Consider the following 21,281-nt stretch of genomic DNA (forward strand, 5'->3'; position numbering starts at 1 on the left):
AAACTGGAATAGACAGAGGTCAACCCACCTGCCTCTCTGAGTCCCCTGCTCCCCAGGGACATAAAAGAAAAGTTTTTTGTTTTTCCTTAAAGGCCCTAATTTTTGCAAACGGGATGGGCCAGTCTAGCATCTTTATTCCTCTGCTGAAGAGGCCCAGAAAGGGACTGGGGACCCTGAGGTTACACAGCCCCTGGGGGCACACATGGAGGGGTCAGATCCCAGCATGTCTCCCACCTCCTTAACCCAGCAGCACCTCCTACCTCCCCCTCTGCTTGTTAGGAGACAGGGAAACTCCCAGGAGGTGAAACTCAAAACTAGCCCTGAGTAGTGGGGAGGGAGAGGCAGACAGAGATTGGGGGTAGGGGTGAGGATTGAAAAGATGCCTGAGAAAGAGTATTGCCTCAGACTCATGGTGTCATCTACTATTCCTTACACCATTAGTGCACACCATGGGGGCTGCTGGGTTTGTTCAAGGTGCCCCACTCCCTGGGGTGCACAGGGAGTGAGAGGTGGCTGGGCTCCCAGAAAGGTGGGGTCTGGTTTGGTTCATCAGTGTGTACCAATGCCTGCAAATAGGAGGTGCTCAGTAAATGTGTAGGAAATAAAGAATGCAAGAACACTGGGTTTAGACCGAGAGGGATTATGCAGGCCTCTCTTCCTCAGTTTCCCCAAGCCTACTTGCTGCTGCCGCCCTACTCCCACCACAGCCTCCCAGCCTTGGATTTGGGAGGCAGCGCCTGTCTGGCACCAAGGAGGTCTGGAGACTGGGTGGTCTGGAGGCCCCCAAAGTGTGGCTTTTGTCCTTTTCTTCTGACACAACTGGTCTGTCCTCATTCCGGGAACTGGGCTGGGGGTGGGGTGACCTTTGACCTGACAACAGCCTGGCCTACTGGGTCCCCAGGGAGGGGAGGAGGGGAGGAAGGGAGGAAGAGGCCTGTGAGGGGGCCTGACTGCAATCTAGCAACCCTGCCCTGGGGCACTGCCTGGGCCTGTTCTTGCCTGAACATCCACTATCAGAGCCCCTTATCCCTGTTGGCACAATTGGTCCCCTGCAAACCACAGCTGGTTTAGGCCCACCCCTGTGTCCAGAATTCAGAAACTTCCAGACCAGACTTCCTGGGATAAGGGCACAGACCCCGTCCGTAGCTCTGGGGAACTTCCACTTTGTACATGGGGAAACAGGCCCAGAGATGTGTAGTGGCTTGCCCAAGGACTCAGAAATGCCAGTTCCAAGCCCTGACTTGGTGTTTAGAGGAAGGGTCACCTTGGCCCACCCCGAGGTTCTACAGAGGGCCAGACTTAAGGATTCAAAGAAAGATTTGTTTTGGAAAAAACCCTAAAAGATTTCGTTGAGCCCTAGCCAGCTAGCTCAGTTGGTTAGAGCATTGTCTCCAATACACCAAGGTTGCTGGGTCAGTTCCTGGTCAGGGCACATATAAGAAGCAACCAATGAATGCATAAATAAGTGGAATAACAAATCAATGTTTTGGTCTCCCCCCCGCCCTCTCTCTCAAAAAACCAAAACAGAACACCTTAAAATAACATTTTTTGTTTTGGTGTTTGAAAAGTATAAATTAGCATTCAAGGTGTCTCATTTCTATTATTCACACTTTAAAACATTTGAGGAACCTGGGGGCATCAGCTGGTTCTGGTGGTGGAAATCAGAAATATCCAGTTCTAGGTCCAATCTGCCTTTCAACAAGGTGGTTTATGCCTCAGTTTCCCCATTTAGCAGGTGCTGGGGGTTGGGACCTAGCTCTCCTCACCTTACAAAAGTCCTTCAGTTTCTTGTGCCCTCCTTCCCCTAGGATAAAATTAAATCCAAGTTTCCCATTGCCCACAAGTCCCTGAATGGCCCAGTGCCCCCTCTAGGGTCTGGCCTTAGGGTCTTGGCACTACCTCTGCCCACCTTTCTCTTCAAGTTGTTAGTACCCTGCTCAAAGGAATGCCTCTCTGGAAGCCCCTCCTCCAGATCCTCTATCCCTGTAATTGCTTCGCTCTGTGGCCCCAGGGCTGGGAGGGGCCCCACACGCCACCTCCCCATCGGTGGCTCCCGCCTGCCACCTGGCGGCCGAACTGGGGTTGCGGATCCTCACGCTCTGAGATCCCCTCCCAGCGGTTTGGGGGCGATGCTCTGGACCCTGTGGCAGGCACCCCGCATCGGGCACCCCCAGTGTTGCTTGTGGACACACCGTCCAGGACAGCTAAGTCTCCCGGGCTGGAGACTTCGACTTTTAAGTGATTTCTCCCCTTTCAAAGATTGGCAACTAATTCCACATTTTAAAGTGTACTGTTTTCCCCTGACCGGGTAGCTCAGGTGGTTAGAGCTGGTCCCTACACGCCCAGGTTGAGGGCTTTATCCCGCAGGGCACATACAAAAGCAACCAATGCATGTATCAACAAGTGGAAAAACAAAGCAGTGTCTCTCCCTCTCCCTCTCTCTAAGACCGGTAAATAAAAAAATAAAATAAAATACTGTACATTGTTCGTAGACCTGGCCAGGACAGCAGCTGTGACCTTCAGCGAGGCGCTCCCGACTTGTTTGGACTGCATCAAGTTTATGAAATAAAAATGTGTTTGTGGCCCCCAAGAGGGGTCCAGGAGGAGGCTGACGGTGAGTACGCACTTAATTATATCGTATTGAATGCCAGCTAGATATGCTGTCAGGCACGTAGTCTGTATTTCACGCCGTGAGGTCAGTACTTTATTATTAGCATATTAAAAGAAAAAGAATCTGAGTTTGAGTCACTTGGCCAAAAGCGCCAAGCGTAAATGGCCAAGCTAGACTTCCAGCCTCTGACGCTAACTGCTCTCAGAAGACTCTGGGCCTTGATTTATTTTCCATATAGTTTTGCAACAAGCCTCCTCCCAAGATTCTTGACCAGGGTGTTCACCCCTAGAAGCTCAGCGGAGCTGGGGGGTGGCGGGAAAGTGGGAGTTAAGTTCACAAAGCACACCGCTCCCCAAAGTACGTGCACACCCACAAGCCGGCCAGCTGCTGTGGGCGGGGCAACTTGAACGCCGCTCTAGCCCGCTCGACACAGCCATCCACGTCTCGCTGGTGATGACGCGTTTCCGGGGCGGTTTGGGAGTAACATGGCGGCGCCCATGGAAGTGGCCGTGTGTACTGACTCGTCTGCCCAGTTGTGGAGCTGCATCGTGTGGGAGCTGCACTCGGGCGCTAACCTGCTCACGTACCGCGGCGGCCAGGCCGGGCCCCATGGCTTAGCGTTACTCAATGGCGAGTACCTCCTGGCGGCGCAGCTGGGCAAGAACTACATCAGCGCCTGGGAGCTACAGCGGAAGGTGCGGCGGCGCACGCCCGAGACTGGGTTTGGGGGAGTGGTGCAGACGCCCTGAACCGGGATGAAGAAGTCTCAGTTAGCGGGAGGCAGGTATCTGGGGCAGCCGGCCAGGAGCATGAGCACATGAAGAGATGGTGAGGTAGCTGGCCCCTAAAGGGATCTGTGCGTGAAGGGACGCGAGATTTAAAGGGAGAGTTCTCAGTTGGGGTTCCATGAGTCTCGTAGCTTGGAGGGTGAGGGTCTAAGGCCTGGTGAGCCCCCTGAAAGGAGGCTTTTATTCTCCCCCCAAAAGACTGTCCTTCCTCATCAGAGTCCATGGTGTCGCCTCTTGAGCATACCCAAAATGTGGCATCTGCAGCTGCTTGCAGCCCCTTTTTGCCAGCTTACATCTCTTGGGGCAAGCTTTGTGCTCTGGTTTTGCCTGTTGTGGGCCACGCAGAACTTCTGTTTTCCCATTTAGAGATTAGGAAACTGAGGCTCAAGGTCGCAGGCGGGATCTTAAAGAGGCAAGATTAGGGAACGAGCCCTCTGGCCTTTGGGCTCTCCAGCCCCAACGCCCTCCTGGATCCTCTATGCCTTGCCCACCCCGACCCCCATTTCCATAGGAGCACCATCCTGCTTTTATCCAAGGATTTGCAGGTCTCTACCTCCAGCCTGCAAAGCCTAGGCTGGAGCAAACACTTATTTGCTGAACTGTAAATTTGCTCAAACCACCCCTGTTCCCGCTCTTTCTGGTTTTCTTGGATTTATCAGCTGCCTGTGTGCCCCCACCCACTCTCCTCACTGGCCCCTGGCCTCTGAGTTCTGCATGAAGCTCAGAGACTTCTAATGTTCCTCTAGGACCAGCTCCAGCAGAAGATCATGTGCCCTGGGCCTGTCACTTGTCTGACCACGTCCCCCAATGGCCTCTACATGCTGGCAGGGATTGCAGAGAGCATATACCTGTGGGAGGTGAGTGTCAGAGCCAGGGTTATGAACCTTGGCCTGAGGACCACTGAGTTAGACTACCAACAGTGTTGTCACCAACAGTCATTTGTTTGAGAGGAGACTCACCTCACTTTGTGCACAGACAGTGTAGGATTTGGGGCCAGGAGGTGGGTGTAATCACCTCAGCCTTGCCTGACCTTAACCTTGATCTGCAAAACAGGTCTGGCAGAGGAACAGTCCTCTGTGAGATGGGAGAGCCTTCGTTATCTCATCCTGGGAGTTTTTAATCTTAGTCCTGATTTTGAAACTAGGAAGCAGTTAGTTATTCTGGCACAGGATGGGAGACTGAGGCAGGGAAGGGCTTCTCAGATTGCCCATTGTGGTAGAAATCCTTGACCTGATTGCTGTCAGCCTGGTGCAGGGGGCATGGTAGAAACCAGTGGCCTGCAGCCTGATGGGGGCTTCTTAGGGGTTGCCCTTCCTCGGTGGGGTACAGTCGTTGTACTCTTCTTGGCTAGTGGGGTTGCTGTCTGGCTCTGGCTCCCTCATTTTCTTGGAGAATTCCTGATGGGTATGAGCTTTGATCATGAGGGGGCACCACTCAAGGCCAATAGAGGCAGGAGCCCAGGCTGAGGGCTTTCGGCCAGGGCAGCCCTGACCCCCATAGCTGCCACTGTTGATGTTTCTTCCTTGCTCTCAGTGCATGGGAGAGGCTGGAAATCCTTAGAGTGGGGCTCCAGGGTGAACAAGTGTATGTCTGTCCCAATTTCCCTCTTGTTAGATTTCGGGCCACCCTACTCTACTTTGATCTCACTTGAACTTGCTAAGCTCTTATGTTCAAGTAAGGTCACAGGTTCCAGGAATTAGGACATGAACATATTTATTTGGGGGACACAATTTAACCCACAGTATCATCTGTGTTCTTCTCCCATGCCTCAGCCCTTCTCGGGTGTTTTGTTATGGGCTCACCTCTCCCTGCCACCAGGCCCCTCCATCTCTTTTTATTTTTTTATTTTTGGAAGACTTTATTTATTCCTTAGAGAGAAGGTAAGAGGGGGAGAAAGAGAGAGAGAAACATTGATGCACCGGGGGACCTGACCTGCAACCCAGGCATGTGCCCCAACCAGGAATCAAACGGGCAAACTTTCAGATAGCAGGCCGGTGCTCAACCCACTGATCCACAGCATCCAGGACTTCCTCCCTCTTCGGCAGACCCAGTCTGCTCAGCTTTCTGCTGGTTTGAGTCTCCCCTCCCCCAGGTTTAACAGCAAGAGATTCCCCCAACCCCCGTCCCTCCTGTTAGACCAAGTGGCATGGCTGCATTTGCAGCCCCTCGTAGCCAGTCTGGAAGACTTTGACTTAATGCTGTGACAGAATCATCATGAGGAGCCACCTACTGCTGGTCCTGGGTGCAGCTGCTCCTGAAGGGACCTGCTCCCTCGTCAGCCTTACCATTCTCATCCATGCCTTCTCTGGGGGCTCCAGTCTGCGCCTGGGTAGACTATATCTTCAGTGCACCCCTGTGACCTGGAAGCTGGGAGGCCAGGCCTTGCACCTCATTTTCTGACCTGACCCACATGTGCCCCGCTTTCCCCAGGTCTCCACAGGGAACCTCCTGGTCATCCTGAGCCGTCACTACCAGGATCTCTCCTGCTTGCAGTTCACAGGGGACAGCAGCCACTTCCTCTCAGGTGGCAAGGACTGCCTGGTGCTGGTGTGGAGCCTGTGCAGGTAGTGCCCTGGCCCTCCCGGTCCTGCATTCAGTCTATAGCCTCCAGCCAGGTGAGGCCTCAGCACAGAGGGCAGGGAGCCTACTCTGCACGAGGCCATGCCAAAGTCTTGGGTCAGAAAAGGGCTGGGTCTGGGGCCTGCAAGTCAGGTGAGCTGGTGCGAAGAGGATAAGGGTGATTGGTTTGTTTGGAAACCACAGGGAGGCACCTGAGAATTTTCAGCCAGTGGGATGGACCCAGTGGCTGCATGGAGGTGGGTGGGGACATCAAGGTGCAGCCGTTCCCCTGAATCCATTCCTCCTGCAGCGTGCTACAGGTAGATTCCTCCAGGACCCCAGCGCCCCGGCATGTCTGGTCCCACCACACTCTCCCCATCACAGACCTGCACTGTGGCTTTGGGGGGCCCCTGGCTCGGGTGGCCACAGCCTCGCTAGACCAGACAGTGAAGGTAGGACAGACCACCTCCCCTCCCCCAGTGGATCTGTGAGCTGGGCTGGGGTGGCGGGTAGATTCTTGGATGATGTGAGTCAGCCCGGGGCTGGCGGCTTCAGACAGCTCTTAATCCCCCAGTGCTTCTGGCCTCAAGGACATCGAGAGGGCAGACGGCTCAGGCCTATGTTGGCTCAGAAATTTCCACTTGGCCACCTGCACCTGATGATGATTCCCTGGCCAAGCCACAGGGATCTGAGGTCATCTGGCCCTCGGGTCTTTGTCCTTGGTGGTGGGTGGCAGAATCCAGGCCTCACAGCAGCTGAAACAGGGTGAAGAGGGATCCTGGGCATGAGAACCTAGCTCTGTCTCAGGGAGTGTCCCAAGTGCCTCAGCCCCAAGAACCCTGAGTGATAGCTCTTGTCAGGTTCTATGGGGTCCAGGGTCTCCCAGTTAGGGCTGTCTGGCTCTCAGACAAGCACCGCTGTGCCACTGGGACCCCAGTGTATGTGGCGCCCCCATTCCAAACTGTCTGCCCCTAGCTGTGGGAGATCTCCTCAGGTGAGCTGCTGCTCTCTGTGCTCTTTGATGTGGGCATTATGGCTGTGACCATGGACCTAGCTGAGCATCACATGTTCTGCGGTGGCAGTGAGGGCTCCATCTTCCAGGTCGATCTCTGCACTTGGGTAAGTGGTGGGTGCCTGAGCCCATGTTTGGAGGCTTAGGAGATAGTTGGGAAACTGAGGTTTCATCCTCCAAAGGCCCTGGGACTGTCCATCTCCCCTGTATCTAGGTCCTTGAGCCAAGCCGACTTTGCCCTGGCCCATCACCCCCAGTGCCCTGCAGCCCCCATGACTGAGGCGCAGTTTGTGTCCCTCTGCTCACTGGCCCTTCTGCCTCCACAGCCTGGACAGAGAGAGAAGAGCTTCCAACCAGAACAGGAAAGTGGGAAGGTGTTCAAAGGCCACAGGTGCGGGGACCAGACTGGTAGCTGGGGAGGAGCCCTATTCTTTTGCTCCTGGGGTCCAGGATCATTTGCACCACCCTTTCTGAGACCTGTGTCCCCAGGAACCAGGTGACTTGCCTGTCAGTGTCTACCGATGGTAGTGTGCTGCTCTCTGGCTCACATGACGAGACCGTGCGCCTCTGGGACATCCAGAGCAAACAGTGCATCAGGACAGTGACCCTCAAAGGTGGGGCTGGGGGCAGAAGACCAAGAAGTTGTAAGTTGTGTGGCTTCGCCCATTTGTCTACACCCCAGCCACTTGGCTTGGTGCTGGGAGGTAGGACCAGCAAGGGGAAAGCAGGTGGGCCACCCCTGGACAGGTGGGAAGGTTTGAGGAGTGGAGGGTGTAGGAGCCATGGCCCGGGCCCAGCCAAGGCAGCTCCTGAGTGGCCACCTGCCCTGCTGCAGGCCCCGTGACCAATGCCTTCATCATGCTGGCACCAGTCAGCATGCTGAGCTCTGACTTCAGACCAGGCCTGCCCTTGCCGCACTTCAACAAACACCTGCTGGGCGCTGAGCATGGGGACGAGCAGCACCGCGGGGGCCTTATGTTGCGCCTGGGCCTTCACCAGCAGGTACTTGTTACGACAGGTAACCTGCCCTTGGGCCTCTGGAGGACCCACCCTGGCTCAATCTCTACAGCATGGTTCTGGGTCCTGGCCAGAGTCCCTAAGAGGGCCCTCTAGACATGCCCTTGGTGAGGAGGCTCCTCTGATCACATGGCTGAGCCCAGCCTGGTGGCGAGCACCTGACCTCAGAAAGCACCTTTCACAGTAGAAGCAAGCCACACACCAAGATGCATTCCCAAACAAGCATGACCAAAGGTACTGTGTCCAGTACCTTCTCCAGCAGAGCAGTAGGCAGCACTCACTTCCTTGGTATCCTCCGGGGGCTCTCCTCCAGGGATCATCCATCTGCCTACCCTTGGCAGGGCCTGGCATTGCCACTCTGCCCACTATTTCTATGACCTGGAATCACACGAGCCCCACAAGGGTGTCCAGGCCCTTCTCTCAGATATTATGATGGATGTCAGGGCCAAGGGCCTGTTTGCCAGCCAAGGGCAGTGTGCTTAGACTGCATCTAGCAAGAGGCAGACAACCTCTGCTGCAGCAGCATCCATTCATCTAGATGGATGGACAGGTTCTGCCCACGTGCTAGCCAGTTCTTTTCTGGAGCCTTCCTGACTCTGGTTTCTGCTTGTCCCCCAAAGCCTGGCTCCAATCCCACGCCTCTTGTGTGGCCTTGATTGTCCCCATCCCCTGTGCCTTATTGGGCACAGTTCTGCAACAGGAAGTAGATGGGATGAGGCTGATCACGTTGCTTCCTGCTGGGTATGGGGTTGAAGGTGCAGCCTACCGCAGAGATATCACTCCCAGCCAGGTACCCAGAGACCACTTAGAACCTGTCTCCCCATCTGTGAGCAGGTGTCAGGATGGCGCCTCCCTCACCATTGGGATGATGTGAGCAGCGCGGTTGAGCCCTGAGGTCACTGAGGCAACCTCTTCTTTTGTAGGGCTCAGAGCCTAGCTACCTGGAACGAGCAGAGCAGCTGCACAGGGTCCTGTGCAGCACTATGGAAAAGGTGGGTGGGGCTATGGAGCAAAGCAAGGCTGGGGTGGGGGGGACAGCACTCTTTGCAGGGGGGTGGAGTAGGGCTGTTAATTGGGGGGGGATCAGTCCCCCTCTGTGGGATGTAAGAAGCCCCTCCACCCTGAAGTCTCACCCCTCCCCAGAACGTGTTGGGAGGCCAGGACCAGCTACGAATTCGAATCACAGAGTTAGAAGACGAGGTGCAGAACCTTCGCAAGATCAATCGAGACCTGTTTGACTTCTCTACCCGCATAATCACCCGGCCTACCAAGTGAGTGCAGGGACCCAGACTACCACCCATGGACAGGCCGATAGGGCTGCCCTCCCGGGGGCAGCTGAGCCAAAGCCCCTGGACCAGCCACATTGTCCCAAGCTTGCCTTCCCCTGGTTCTATCTTTGGATTGTTACCTGAATGAGGGTCATTTTGTGTGTATTGTGTTCAGTTTTTAACAAAAGACTTAAAAACCTGTCCTCTTCAGGCCTCCGTGTGTGCAGAGGGCTATTCCAGGTCTATGGGAGGGGACTGAAGGAGGCAGCCTCAGCTGCAGACTGAGGTCACCACAGATGGTTGTAACTTAGGGAGAGCAGTGTGGTCACACTGGTTACATCCTAATGGCCACCAAGGGTCCCCCCAACCTTAGTCAAGGGTCTGGGGTAGCAGCCAATTCTGTGCTAGGGCACCCTGGAGGGACAGGTGCCCAGGGCCACTTGACCAGAACATTTTTGTCAGTGTCAAGGGCCCAAGGAAGTCCAGGTGTCTCCACTGCCTTGGGGACACCGCCAGTCCAATCAGCACCTGGAGGCCGGCCCAGAAATATGGGCCCCCAAGGCTACACTCAGAACCTTCCAGAAAGCTACCCCCACTGACAGTCCTGCTTAATGATCCTGAAAACCCACGTAATTTATCAGGTGTCATCATAACTAAAGCGGTGGGCCAGCAGCCAGCACTGAGTTCATGCTTTTAGGCTAATTGGACTTCTCCATCTCTGGGGCTCTGTCCTCACAAGTAGGTGGCCCAGCCACACTGCAGCAGGATACCCAGGGACAGGACTGGACTCACCCTCCATCCACCCCTGTGGCTTTCCCCATCCCTCCTCTCCCGTGCCCAGGGAGCTTGGACAGGATGGTACTTGGGACTGTCCTGTCTGTAAGGGGTCCAGCTGGTTGGTAGAGGATACATCATTGTCCCACACATACGTAGTGGCATCTGTAGCAGCCAGGCAGCACAACTAGGGGCATGGAACTTGTTCTACAGAGGTTCCAGGAGAGGAGGACGGTGCTTCAAGGTGGGTTCAGGCTTCCTGAGGGTACCTCATGTGCCAGGGTCTGAGACCCTCCGTCCTATTCCTGGTCAGGCCGCCTCTGGCCCCATGAACTGCCAGCCCTCTGTGCCTTCTGCTGTTGGCTCTGTAGGAGACTCGGGGCTAGTTCTGATCCTGGAACTGCTGCCCACATCTGCGTCTGGTTGGTCCGAGAGAGAGCTGGCAGGTTGCCATGAGATGTGCTGATAATACCAGCCTCCCCTGGCTCTGGATTTTCCTTAAGTTGGGGAGAACTGTTCCTATTGTCCCTCACCCTGCACATATTTCCAGGGTCGAAGGCCCCCCAACACCATACTGAAACTTCGACTGCTGGGGTGTCCTGGGCAGAGAAGCTAGGATCCCCACCCCCTGGGGCTGTCCCCATGTTCTGACTCAGTCTTGAGAGGTTGTGGTGCCTGCCCACCCTGTAGTTTCTCTCACCCTGGGAGAGCAAACATTGACATGCAAACAGCCTTCATAATAATTCCGTCCATGCAGTCCTGCAAGGTTGGCCAGCCTACCACACACCTTTCAGACAACATAGGTGTTGTGGGGGAGCTGACCTCGTTCCCATCTGGCCTGAATCACCCCATGGCCTTGGACAAGCCATGCCTGGTTCCAACAGTTTCCTTATCTGTTACAAGGAGTATTCCCATCCTGGGCTTGCAGAGCCTGCAAGGAATCTTGGGGAACTTGTGTGCAGCTGGTTTGACACGTGCGTAGCACAGTCAATGGTGCTCTTATCTGGTCTGTAAGAGTTACTGTACACATTTCCTTAACACAATCTGACCCCAAATCCTAGGCCATCATTGCCAGAGGGGGACATGCTAACAGCATCCAGTATTCACTTAGCACCCTCCAGGACAACTGTTTAAAAAATAAAGTATCTACGAGTAGATGGAGAAAACTTTTGTGCACAGTGGGTCAGGCAGCTTCTGTGGCAGATTGTCTGGTGGTTCCTCAAAAAATGAATGTTACCATGTGACCCAGAAGTCCCACTTCCAGGTAGATGGATATCCAAAAGAACTGAAAGAAATTTTGCACACCTGCAGTCACAGCAGCATATTCACAGTGGCCAAAAGGTGGGAGCAACCCAAGTGCCCATCAACGGATGAGTGGATAAACACTATGAGGTCCCTCCAGATGGTGGACTATTATTCAGACTTCAAAAGGAGGGATACTCTGCCCTGGCCAGGTGTCAGTTGGAGCATCATCCTGTACACCAAAATGTTGCAGCTTCCATCTCTAGTAGGGGCCCATCTGGGAGGCAACCAGTTGACTTCTCATACCAATGTTTCTCTAAAATCAAACATCCCAATATGTAAAATCAAACATTCGCCCTGACTGGTGTGGCTCAGTGGGACATTGTCCCACAAACCAAAAGCTTGTCAATTGGATTCCCAGTCAAGGAAAATGCCTGGGTTGCGGGCCAGGTCTCTGGTTGAAGATGTGTGAAAGGCAACCAATCAATGTTCCCCCCCTCCCTTCTCTCTTTACAAAAATACTTTTTAAAAAAGTCAAACATATCCTCAGGTAAGGATTTTTTAAAAAGGATATTCTGACACCTGCTACAACATAGATGAACCTTGAACATGCTCCATAACTTAAGCTAGTCACAAAAGTCAGTGTTGACTGCCTGAATGTCCATTGGGGGCATAATAAGGGTGAAGGTGTCTCCTATTAGGGATGGGTTTCTATTTCTGATATTCATGGCTGTCATAGGGACCTTAACTTAATATGGGAGGAGGCCCAGTGGACCCTGAGGACAGGAGCCTCACCTAGGATCAGCGCAGGTGGGGTGTTGCCTGGTATGACGTTAATCTCAGGCAAGGAGGGGGACAGAATCCAGGACCTCTGGGGATTATTTTTTGCCCTGAGATACCTGGCCAGTGACTGGATGAGGTAGCCTTTTTGTCACCTGGAACTTGGCCCTCATTACAGTCATCTCAAGTTTCAATCCTTACTGCTTGGTTGGCACTTTTTCCACTCTTCTAACGCTGGCTCCAAAAAGAATTGTTTTTGCATGTGAAAAAATTAAGTGTAGATTCATTCATTAGAGATGGACTGATCCATGCCAGGAGGCTGCCCTGCACCTGGAGGGGTCTGGGAGACACTCCCATTTTCTGTCTCCTTCCTACACCCACCCAGGAGAATATAGGTAAGGAGCCTTGTGGGGTGCTGCTGACCCTGACTCAGCCAGTGTTTTTCTGAGCACATGCTGTGTGCCTGGGCCACAAGGCCCCTGGGTCATTTGAGGTGGGGAGGCCCCAGAGAGCACTGGAAGGCTTGGGGGTTGGAAGATGGCAGCGAGCTATAGAACGTTCTGGAGCAGTGGATAGTGATGTAGGCAAGTGTCTTTGAGCAGTTACTCAAGCAATGAGATTGGCAGCGTGTGATAGAGTTAAAGTGGGCAGAATGGTCTAGGGGTGTTCTGCATCTTTCTGGGTGACTTTTTTAGAGCAGTGGCATTTGGCATTGAGTCTTGAAAGGTGAAGAGGAATTCTCTTTTAAGTTGCCTGCCCACAGCTGAAGGACAGATGTATTCTCTATATTTGCATCAGACACACTTGTCTCAGTTTCCCCACAGTGCACACGATGTTACTGCACACTCAGATGGAGGTGGGAGGTGCTGCTGTGTGACCATGGAGGCAAATCCTGACTCTTCCAGGGCCTCAGTTCCCCTGACTGAACAATGGGCCACATTCCCAAAATCTCTCCCTGGTGTCAAGCCTGTTTCCTCCCTGGCACAGAACGGTCAAAAACAGTGGTTATGTCCAGCCCCCGTGCAGTGTGGCCATTGGCGCCTTTGTTTCCCGTCCTGAGTAGTGGGTCCCACTCCTCCCTAATGGGTCACTGGCATGGGGGGGCCAGGCAGGGAGGGATGCACCAACCCCGGAGGGCGGGAAGGGTGTGGCTTGGCCCGGTTGGGTTCCCGCCTCCTGCGCGAGGCACCAGCGACTCCGCACCACGGCACCTGCAGGTAACTTTGGGATGGAGTTCGTGCGGGCGCTGTGGCTCGGCCTGGCGCTGGCGCTGGGGCCCCTGCCCACGGGAGGCCACCCACAGCCGTGCGGCGTCCTGGCGCGCCTAGGGGGCTCCGTGCGCCTGGGCACCCTCCTGCCCCGCGCGCCCGCCGCCCGCGCCCGCGCCCGCGCCGCCCTCAACCGGGCTGCCCTGGCGCCGCGGCTACCGCACAACCTGAGCTTGGAGCTCGTGGCCACCGCGACCCCCGCCCGCGACCCCGCCTCACTGGCCCGTGGCCTGTGCCAGACGCTGGCGGCGCCGGGCGTGGTAGCAGTGCTCGCCTTCCCTGAGGCGCGGCGAGAGCTACTGCAGCTGCACTTCCTGGCAGCCGCCACCGAGACCCCGGTGCTCAGCCTGCTGCGGCTCGAGGCGCGCGCGCCCCTCGGCGCCCCGGTACGCGCGACAGTTGGAAATCAGGACGTGCGGGGACCGGGGGTGCAGATCAGGGAGGCCCTGGGACGATCCTGGGGTGCGGGGACGGACTTCTGGACCTCGGATGTAGGAGCCCCAGGGATGCCCAGGACTCCGATTGACGGAGGTCCTGGGGTTCGCGGGACCTGGACCCCTGAACTCCGGATGCTCCCAGAGCACGAGAACTGGAGGCAGGAGCCCAGGGGTTCAGAGACCTAGAGCCCTAGACCCGCGGTTCCGGGACCCCGCGGGACGTCTCGGGACCCCGAATGGCGAAACCCTCAGGACTCACCGTTTGGGGCGCGGAACTCCAATGCAGACCCCTTCCCTGGGCCTTTGTGGCGGAGTTCCGCCACCACCGCGGTCCTTCTCCCTTTCGGCCCCAGGACCCATCCCACTCGTTGCAGACGGTTCATTCTCAGTCCGACGGCGCTTCCCGGTTCCCACCGCGCAGGACCGTGCATGTTGGAAAGGAAAGCGGGACTCCCTGTTTGCTCTCTGGGTGGGGAGTGCCCTTCTTGGGCCCCCAGGTCATTCTGTCACTCCAAAGGCCTTCCTTCATCCTCCTTTTCACCCTTTCCACGTCTTTGGAGTTTATTTTCTCTTCTAGATTCACCCCACCCGCACCCTACCCCAGGCCCGGATTTGGGACAAAAATAGAAAATGAGATAAGGAGGAAAGAAGGGTGACAGGCAGGGCTCTGAGGACCCTGCTGTGCTCCAGGGAAAGAGCCCGCCACCTGCCAACCTCCTAAGAGCCAGCAGTCAGCGGCCCCACATGGGGACATGGGGCTGGTGGGAGCTTCTCTCCCTCCAAACCCACCTTGAAGCCCTCCTCCAGGAGATCCTTTTCCCCAGGAAGGGACACCCTGACCCTGGAGGAAACCCGGGGTCTCATCACCCCACTGTCACTGTGCTGAGGGAGGCCCCTTTTCTGTCCCTCTGCCTTCTCCCCAGGGGAGATGCAGGACCCAAATCCAGGCCTGTGTCGCCACCAAGAATTGCGCCATGCAGTTGGCACTGTCTGGCTTTTGTGGGGACTGAGTAGCTGCACTCAGCCTGTTCCCCAGCACTGTGCGTCCTGTCCTCAGGCAGGCAACGTCCTGCCCACTTTAAGTGTCTGGCAAAGTCTCCCCTCATTACAGGCTGAGCAAATCCAGGAGAACTTTCTGGGTGGGTGCCACTGGGAACAGAGGGACCTCTCAGCCCCTGGATTGCCTGTCTCAGGGGCAGTGATGTGTAGGAGGGGTCCTAAGAGGAAGCATGGCTTGGAGCATGAAGGCATCAACCAATTTGTGATCATGGATCCCCAGTCTTGGACCCTTGAGGGGTTTCTAGACAGAAGGGGTAGGTGAGGTCAGGACCATGGTGAAGGAGGGATTCAAGGTGGGGAGAGTCCAGATGGTGAGCCAGGGTTCTGTGTGGGGGATGGGATGTCTAAATAGAGGAGGGGACAATGGGGCTGAGCTTTGAAGAATGTGTAGAAGTTGACTGGAGTAGAGGGAGAAAGGTATTCCAGATCAGGAATGGCACATGCAAAAATCCTCAAAGAGGGTGCTACCTGGGAGGCTGGGCTTTGTGCTGATGGCTGTGGGGAACCACAGAAGGGTTTGGAGCAGAGGTAGGCTGGGAGGAGGTAGGTACAAGGTCCAGTTATCATCTGTTTATTGAACACCTACTGATGGGGGTGGGTCTGGTGATCACCAACCCTAACTGTGATCACCCCCTTCCCAGAACCCATTCCACCTACAGCTGGACTGGGCCTGTCCCCTGGAAACGCTGCTTGAGGTGCTGGTGTCTGTGCTGCAGGCCCATGCCTGGGAGGATGTTGGCCTGGTGCTCTGTCGCATGCGGGACCCTGGTGGCCTGGTGGCCCTCTGGACAAGCCAGGCTGGCAGGGCGCCAAAGCTTGTGCTGGACCTGAGCCGGCCAGACACCCGTGATGCAGGGTTGCAGGCCCGCCTTTCCCTGCTGGGGGTGCTGGCAGGGGGCTCAGCCCAGGTGCCCGTGGCTGTGCTCCTTGGCTGTGACATAGCCCGTGCCCGTCAGGTGCTGGAGGCTGGGCCCCCTGGACCCCGCTGGCTGCTGGGCACACCACTGCCCTCTGAAGCACTGCCCACTGAGGGCCTGCCACCCGGGCTGCTGGCGCTGGGCGAGGTGGGTCGACCCCCATTGGAGGCTGCTATCCATGACACAGTGGAGCTGGTGACACGGGCACTGGGCAGTGCGGCCCATGTGCAGCCCGAGCTCACCCTTCTCCCTACCACCATCAACTGCAACGACCTGCAGACAGCCAAGCCCAAGTCCTCAGGCCACTTCTTGACACGGTGAGTGGGGACCCTGCTGTGCACTTGCTGTATGCCAGGCACTGTGGCCTCCCAAGAGGGAGGCTTTGTCCCTGTCTTAGAAGTGGAACCTGAGAAAGGGATTCTGGTGAGGGGCTTTCTTGGCACTTTGGGAGAAGCAGGGAAGGAGCAGGAGAGGTCAGTGGGCATGTCTCTGTCTTCTGGGGAGCTCTGGAGGGTGGACGGTGCCTCAGAGGCTGGGGGCCTTACCTGGGAGGTCAGACTGGGTGGTCAGTCATTGATTTCGGGCCCCTGCTGGTAAAGAGATCTGGTGTGGGGGGACACAGCAGCATGTGTGTGCTGAGAGGTGGGGGTCAGGTTCTGAGTTTTGCTGGGGGGCTTCCACTGCCTGATGCCTGCTTGCACCCCACCTCCTCGCAGGTTCCTGAGCAACACATCCTTCCAGGGCCGCACGGGGCCAGTGTGGGTGACCAGCTCCTCCCAAGTGTACATGTCCCGGCACTTCCGGGTGTGGAGCCTGCGCCAGGACCCACTGGGAACCCCAGCCTGGGCCACACTGGGCAGTTGGCGGGACGGGCAACTGAAGTTGGAACCACGGGGTGCTGCTGTGCATCCCCCACCCCCACTGGGTGCCCGAGCCCGGCCCAAGCTGCGGGTGGTGACACTGGTGGAGCACCCATTTGTGTTTGCCCGAGAACCAGATGAGGATGGACAGTGCCCGGCGGGGCAGCTGTGCCTGGCCCCTGGTACCAACGACTCAACCACCCTGGATGCACTATTTTCTTCCCTGGCCAATGGTTCCGTGCCCCGTGCCTTTCGCAAGTGTTGCTACGGTTACTGCATTGACCTGCTGGAGCGCCTGGCAGAAGACACACCCTTTGACTTTGAGCTGTACATTGTGGGCGATGGCAAGTACGGTGCTCTGCGGGATGGCCGCTGGACTGGCCTTGTGGGTGACCTGCTGGCTGGCAGGGCCCACATGGCAGTCACCAGCTTCAGCATCAACTCGGCCCGTTCGAAGGTGGTGGACTTCAGCAGCCCCTTCTTCTCCACCAGCCTAGGCATCATGGTACGGGCACGGGACACAGCCTCACCCCTTGGTGCCTTCATGTGGCCACTGCACTGGTCCATGTGGTTGGGCATCTTTGCTGCCCTGCACCTCACTGCACTCTTCCTCACGCTCTATGAGTGGCACAGCCCCTATGGTCTCACACCCCGCGGCCGGAACCGCGGCACTGTTTTCTCCTATTCTTCAGCCCTCAATCTCTGCTATGCCATCCTGTTTGGACGCACAGTGTCCAGCAAGACACCCAAGTGCCCCACAGGGCGTCTACTCATGAACCTGTGGGCCATCTTCTGCCTGCTAGTGCTGTCCAGCTACACGGCCAACCTGGCTGCAGTCATGGTCGGGGACAAGACTTTCGAGGAGCTGTCGGGGATTTATGACCCCAAGGTGGGTGGCTGTGGGGGGTCGGGGCTAGAGCTGGGAGGTTGCTTATTGTCCATCCTGAGACCCAGCCACATGTGATCATCCACTCATGCAAACATTTATTGAGCACCTATGGCGTGCCAGGCACTGGGGACCCAGCTAGGACCAAATAAGGCCAAGATCCCCATCCCTGAGGGAAACATTGCAGGAATCAAGATAGATCAACAAAACAGATGGTGTGTGAGATGGTAATGAAATGTGAGGGACAAAAATAAGGCAGAGTGGGGACGCAGGAATGCTGGCAGGGACCTTCCCTCAAATGGGAGTCAGAAGTTCCTCTGGGAGGGGGTGATTTATGAGAGACTTTTATGCAGATATCAGAGAGAACACAGCTCCTGTGCAAAGGCCCTGGGGCAGGACCTTACCTGGTGGTGTTGGGGTGTTGGAGTAACAGTGAGGAGGCCCTTATGGCTGGAGCAGAGGGAGGGAGGGAGAAGGTATAGTCAAGGAGGTAACAGAGGGCGCCAGACATGTAGGGCCTGTGGGCATAGGACCCTCTGAGACCAAACTTCTGGGAGCTTTGGAGGACTGTGGGCAGAGCAGGGGTGTGCCCCAGACTACATACTTTTCGTGTTCTTTTTAGAAAAGAATTCATTTATTTTTTAGAGGGAAGGGAGAGAGGGAAACATCAACGTGTGCTTGCCTCTTGCACGCCCCCAAATGGGGACCTGGATCGCAACCCAGGCATGTGTCCTGACTGAGAATTGAACCAGCGACCTTTTGGTTCCCAGGCCAGCACTTAATTCACTGAGCCACACCAGCCAGGCTAGTTTTCTTTTTTAATAAACAATTTTGTATATCCCTGAGTAGGGAGCAAAGAACATGAATGAACCCATTGTCTGGCTCCAAAATCAACTGCCAGCCACTTTCATCCACCACCAACCTCAGCCACTGCGTTATTACAAAGCAAATCCAAGACCTTGTGTCATTTCACCATAAATACTTAGAACTTTGACAAACATCAGGCCCCTTTTCCCAGTTGTCTCTTCCCACCCCGACCCCTTGGTTTGACTCTGGAGCCTAAATGCTCAGACATTGCAGATGGCAGAAACCTGTTGGCTCTAGGCTCTGGGTTTCCTCTCATCTCTTTTGTTCCCTAGTGTTTGTTGAAGAAATTGTTGAGGTTTATCCCACTGTTTGAATCTTGCCGATTGTGTTCTCTGGGTTTTTTTTTTTTAGCTTGTTCTGCTGACCCCCACCCCCAGTGTCCTTTGTAAATCAGTAATAAAACCTAGACGCTGTGGTGGCTGATGCACTAGCCACTCAGGTGCGGCCACTTTAAACATTAAGTAAACGCAAGTGCTCAACAGCGACAGAGAACAGCACAGAGTGTTTTCATCATCAGAAAGTTCTAGGAGGCTCCATATAGCTGGTGTGGCTTTGGTGGCGTTATGGGCCCATGGGGAGCAGCCACACACTCATTCAGTAGGAGTTTACACAGACCATGGGAGGTGCTGAGATCAGGGTGAGAAGACAATGCTGGTCCAGAAGGGATGGTGGAAGAAGGGCATGGTGGGGCCTGGGTGTGGGCTGTGGAAGGGGTAAGCAGTAGGCTGGTTGTGGGTATTTTGAAGGCATAGCTGACCCCACAGGACTTGCAGGACAGAATGTGGGATCAGAGGAGGGAGAACAAGGAGCCATGGAGGAGATGGTGGGGAGGCAGAGGTCTGGAGTTCAGTGCCAGGTCTGTGTGGAGATAGATGTTTGGGTACTTAGAACAGTGAGTTTCAATTGGACGGTTCTGCCCACAGGAGATAATAGGCCATGTATAGGGACACTTGTGGTTATCACACTGGGGGTGCTCCTGGCATTGCAAGGATGGGGTCAGGGATGCTGCTCTACACCTGCCGTGCCTGGGATGGCCCCACAGAGAACGACCTGGCCCTGTGTCAGCCAGGAGGGAAGACACTGGTTGAGAATCTTGGGCCTGGACTGGGGACCAGAACAGAGTTGGGTGGGGAACAGGGTGAGGGAATAGGGACCACCTGGTACTGACCAGTTGCCTGCCTGCAGCTGCACCACCCATCCCAGGGCTTCCACTTTGGCACTGTGTGGGAGAGCAGTGCTGAAGCCTACATCAAGAAGAGTTTTCCCGAGATGCATGCGCACATGCGGAGACACAGCGTACCCACCACACCCCATGGTGTTGCTATGCTCACGTGAGGCCCAGGACAAGAGGCAGGGTGGGGAGGGGCCCACCTGACCAGATACTCACCCCATCTTCTATGTCTCCACAGGAGCGACCCCCCCAAGCTCAATGCTTTCATCATGGACAAGTCACTCTTGGACTATGAGGTCTCCATTGATGCTGACTGCAAACTGCTGACTGTGGGCAAGCCCTTCGCCATTGAGGGTGAGGGGCCTCTGAGACCACTGACCCTGGGGCAGCAGAGAGCCACTGAGGGCTCAAGGTGGGCACAGCTCCCCCAGGCTGTCTCCAGCTTGGTCCCAACCTAATTCCTGGCTTTTCCCAGGTTACGGCATTGGACTCCCTCAGAACTCGCCACTCACCTCCAACCTGTCTGAGTTCATCAGCCGCTACAAGTCCTCTGGCTTCATCGACTTGCTGCATGACAAGTGGTACAAGATGGTGCCTTGTGGGAAGCGGGTGTTCGCTGTCACAGAGGTGGGACAGGGCCTGGGACACAGGGTGGGAGTAGGTGTTGGGGCCCTGAGCCTGTGTGGGCCTCGAGGTGGCCAGTCACCTGCTCGTATGCAAGACACGTATTTGTCTGCTATTGTGCACTCCTATTCATCCTACAAAACCCCAGCTTCAGTGCCCTCTCCTCCTCGAATAATTGTTCTAGAACATGCAGCCCTAGCTTCTCAAATCTACTTGCACTTTCCCAGGTCTCTGGCCCAATCTTTGTGTCCCCCAGGCCAGGGCTCCTCAAAGGTCTGCCATGACCATGAAGGGCTTGTGCCTATGTCCCACCCTCTGCAGACCCTGCAGATGGGCATCTACCACTTCTCGGGTCTCTTTGTGCTGCTCTGCCTGGGCCTGGGTAGTGCCCTGCTCAGCTCTCTTGGGGAGCACATCTTCTACCACCTGGCGCTACCATGCATGCGGAGGGGCAACAGGCTGCAGTACTGGCTGCACACAAGCCAGGTGAGGAGATGGCACAAGGTGGGCGGGCATGGTCAGCCTCCCAACCTGACCCGACCCAGTGTGTCTGGCTCACAGAGAATCCACCGTGCCCTCAACACAGAGCCGCTGCACAGGCAGGAGGAGCCTGAACCAAGGTAAGGGGCTCTGCGGTTGCTCCCACCCCACCTGCAGGCTCCACTCCCACTCCAGAGCTATACTAGCCCATGCCTCCCACTGCCCACAGCCTCCTCAAGGACCCTGACCTGAGGGGAAAGTGGGGCCACTCCCGTTCCTCAGGGGCACTAGACCAGCCCCATCCATTCTCTGTCTCCAGGGGTCTGGAAAAGCAGCAGCAGGACACACCGACTGTCCCAGCAGGCCAGTGTGACTGGACACGAGTGCACCAGACCATGGTGAGGGAGCGTCACGTGCACTTTGTGCTGGAGCTGGCTGTCGCCACTGCTGCTTCAGTAGTGGACATGAATGTGGACGGAGCCAGGCCATCCGAGGGTCCCATCTGGCTCTGCTCTAATGGCCAGCCACCCACCGCATTGCCCACAGGTGCCCCATGCCCAGGGGAGCTGGAGGAATTGGAGCAGCATATTGTAGGTGTACGTGCAAGGCTCCACCAGGCACTGGTGCGGCGCAGGGAACTCCTGGCCCAGCTCCCAGGTGG

The 21,281-nt window shown here is 56.0% G+C and overlaps 2 protein-coding genes across 3 annotated transcripts; both read left to right on the forward strand.

Annotated features, from left to right (window-relative positions):
• The first annotated feature begins 3,081 nt into the window (after positions 1-3,081).
• On the forward strand, positions 3,082-9,454 carry WDR18 (WD repeat domain 18). Of its 2 annotated transcripts, none has more exons than XM_090289127.1 (10): positions 3,082-3,306; positions 4,146-4,256; positions 5,830-5,963; positions 6,269-6,410; positions 6,934-7,077; positions 7,297-7,361; positions 7,460-7,584; positions 7,806-7,972; positions 8,911-8,979; positions 9,115-9,454. In XM_090289127.1, the coding sequence occupies exons 1-10, from the start codon at positions 3,097-3,099 to the stop codon at positions 9,223-9,225; spliced, it is 1,278 nt and encodes a 425-aa protein (XP_090145253.1). In that variant the 5' UTR covers positions 3,082-3,096; the 3' UTR covers positions 9,226-9,454. The 2 variants fall into 2 exon arrangements, with proteins under 2 accessions (XP_090145253.1, XP_090145252.1); XM_090289126.1 differs by having other exon boundaries at positions 9,131-9,454.
• A 5,987-nt stretch (positions 9,455-15,441) lies between these two features.
• GRIN3B (glutamate ionotropic receptor NMDA type subunit 3B) lies at positions 15,442-20,825 on the forward strand (the record flags this gene model as incomplete). The annotated part of the gene is made up of 7 exons (XM_090290173.1): positions 15,442-16,049; positions 16,449-17,481; positions 19,531-19,676; positions 19,755-19,870; positions 19,992-20,143; positions 20,462-20,626; positions 20,702-20,825. Coding segments are annotated over 7 exons (2,283 nt in total), but the record flags the coding sequence as incomplete, so codon positions are not given.
• Between the last annotated feature and the right edge of the window lie 456 nt (positions 20,826-21,281).

The sequence above is a fragment of the Furipterus horrens genome, unplaced genomic scaffold (genome assembly GCF_987537825.1).
Source record: "Furipterus horrens unplaced genomic scaffold, mFurHor1.1.pri manual_scaffold_10, whole genome shotgun sequence".
Classification (NCBI taxonomy): domain Eukaryota; kingdom Metazoa; phylum Chordata; class Mammalia; order Chiroptera; family Furipteridae; genus Furipterus; species Furipterus horrens.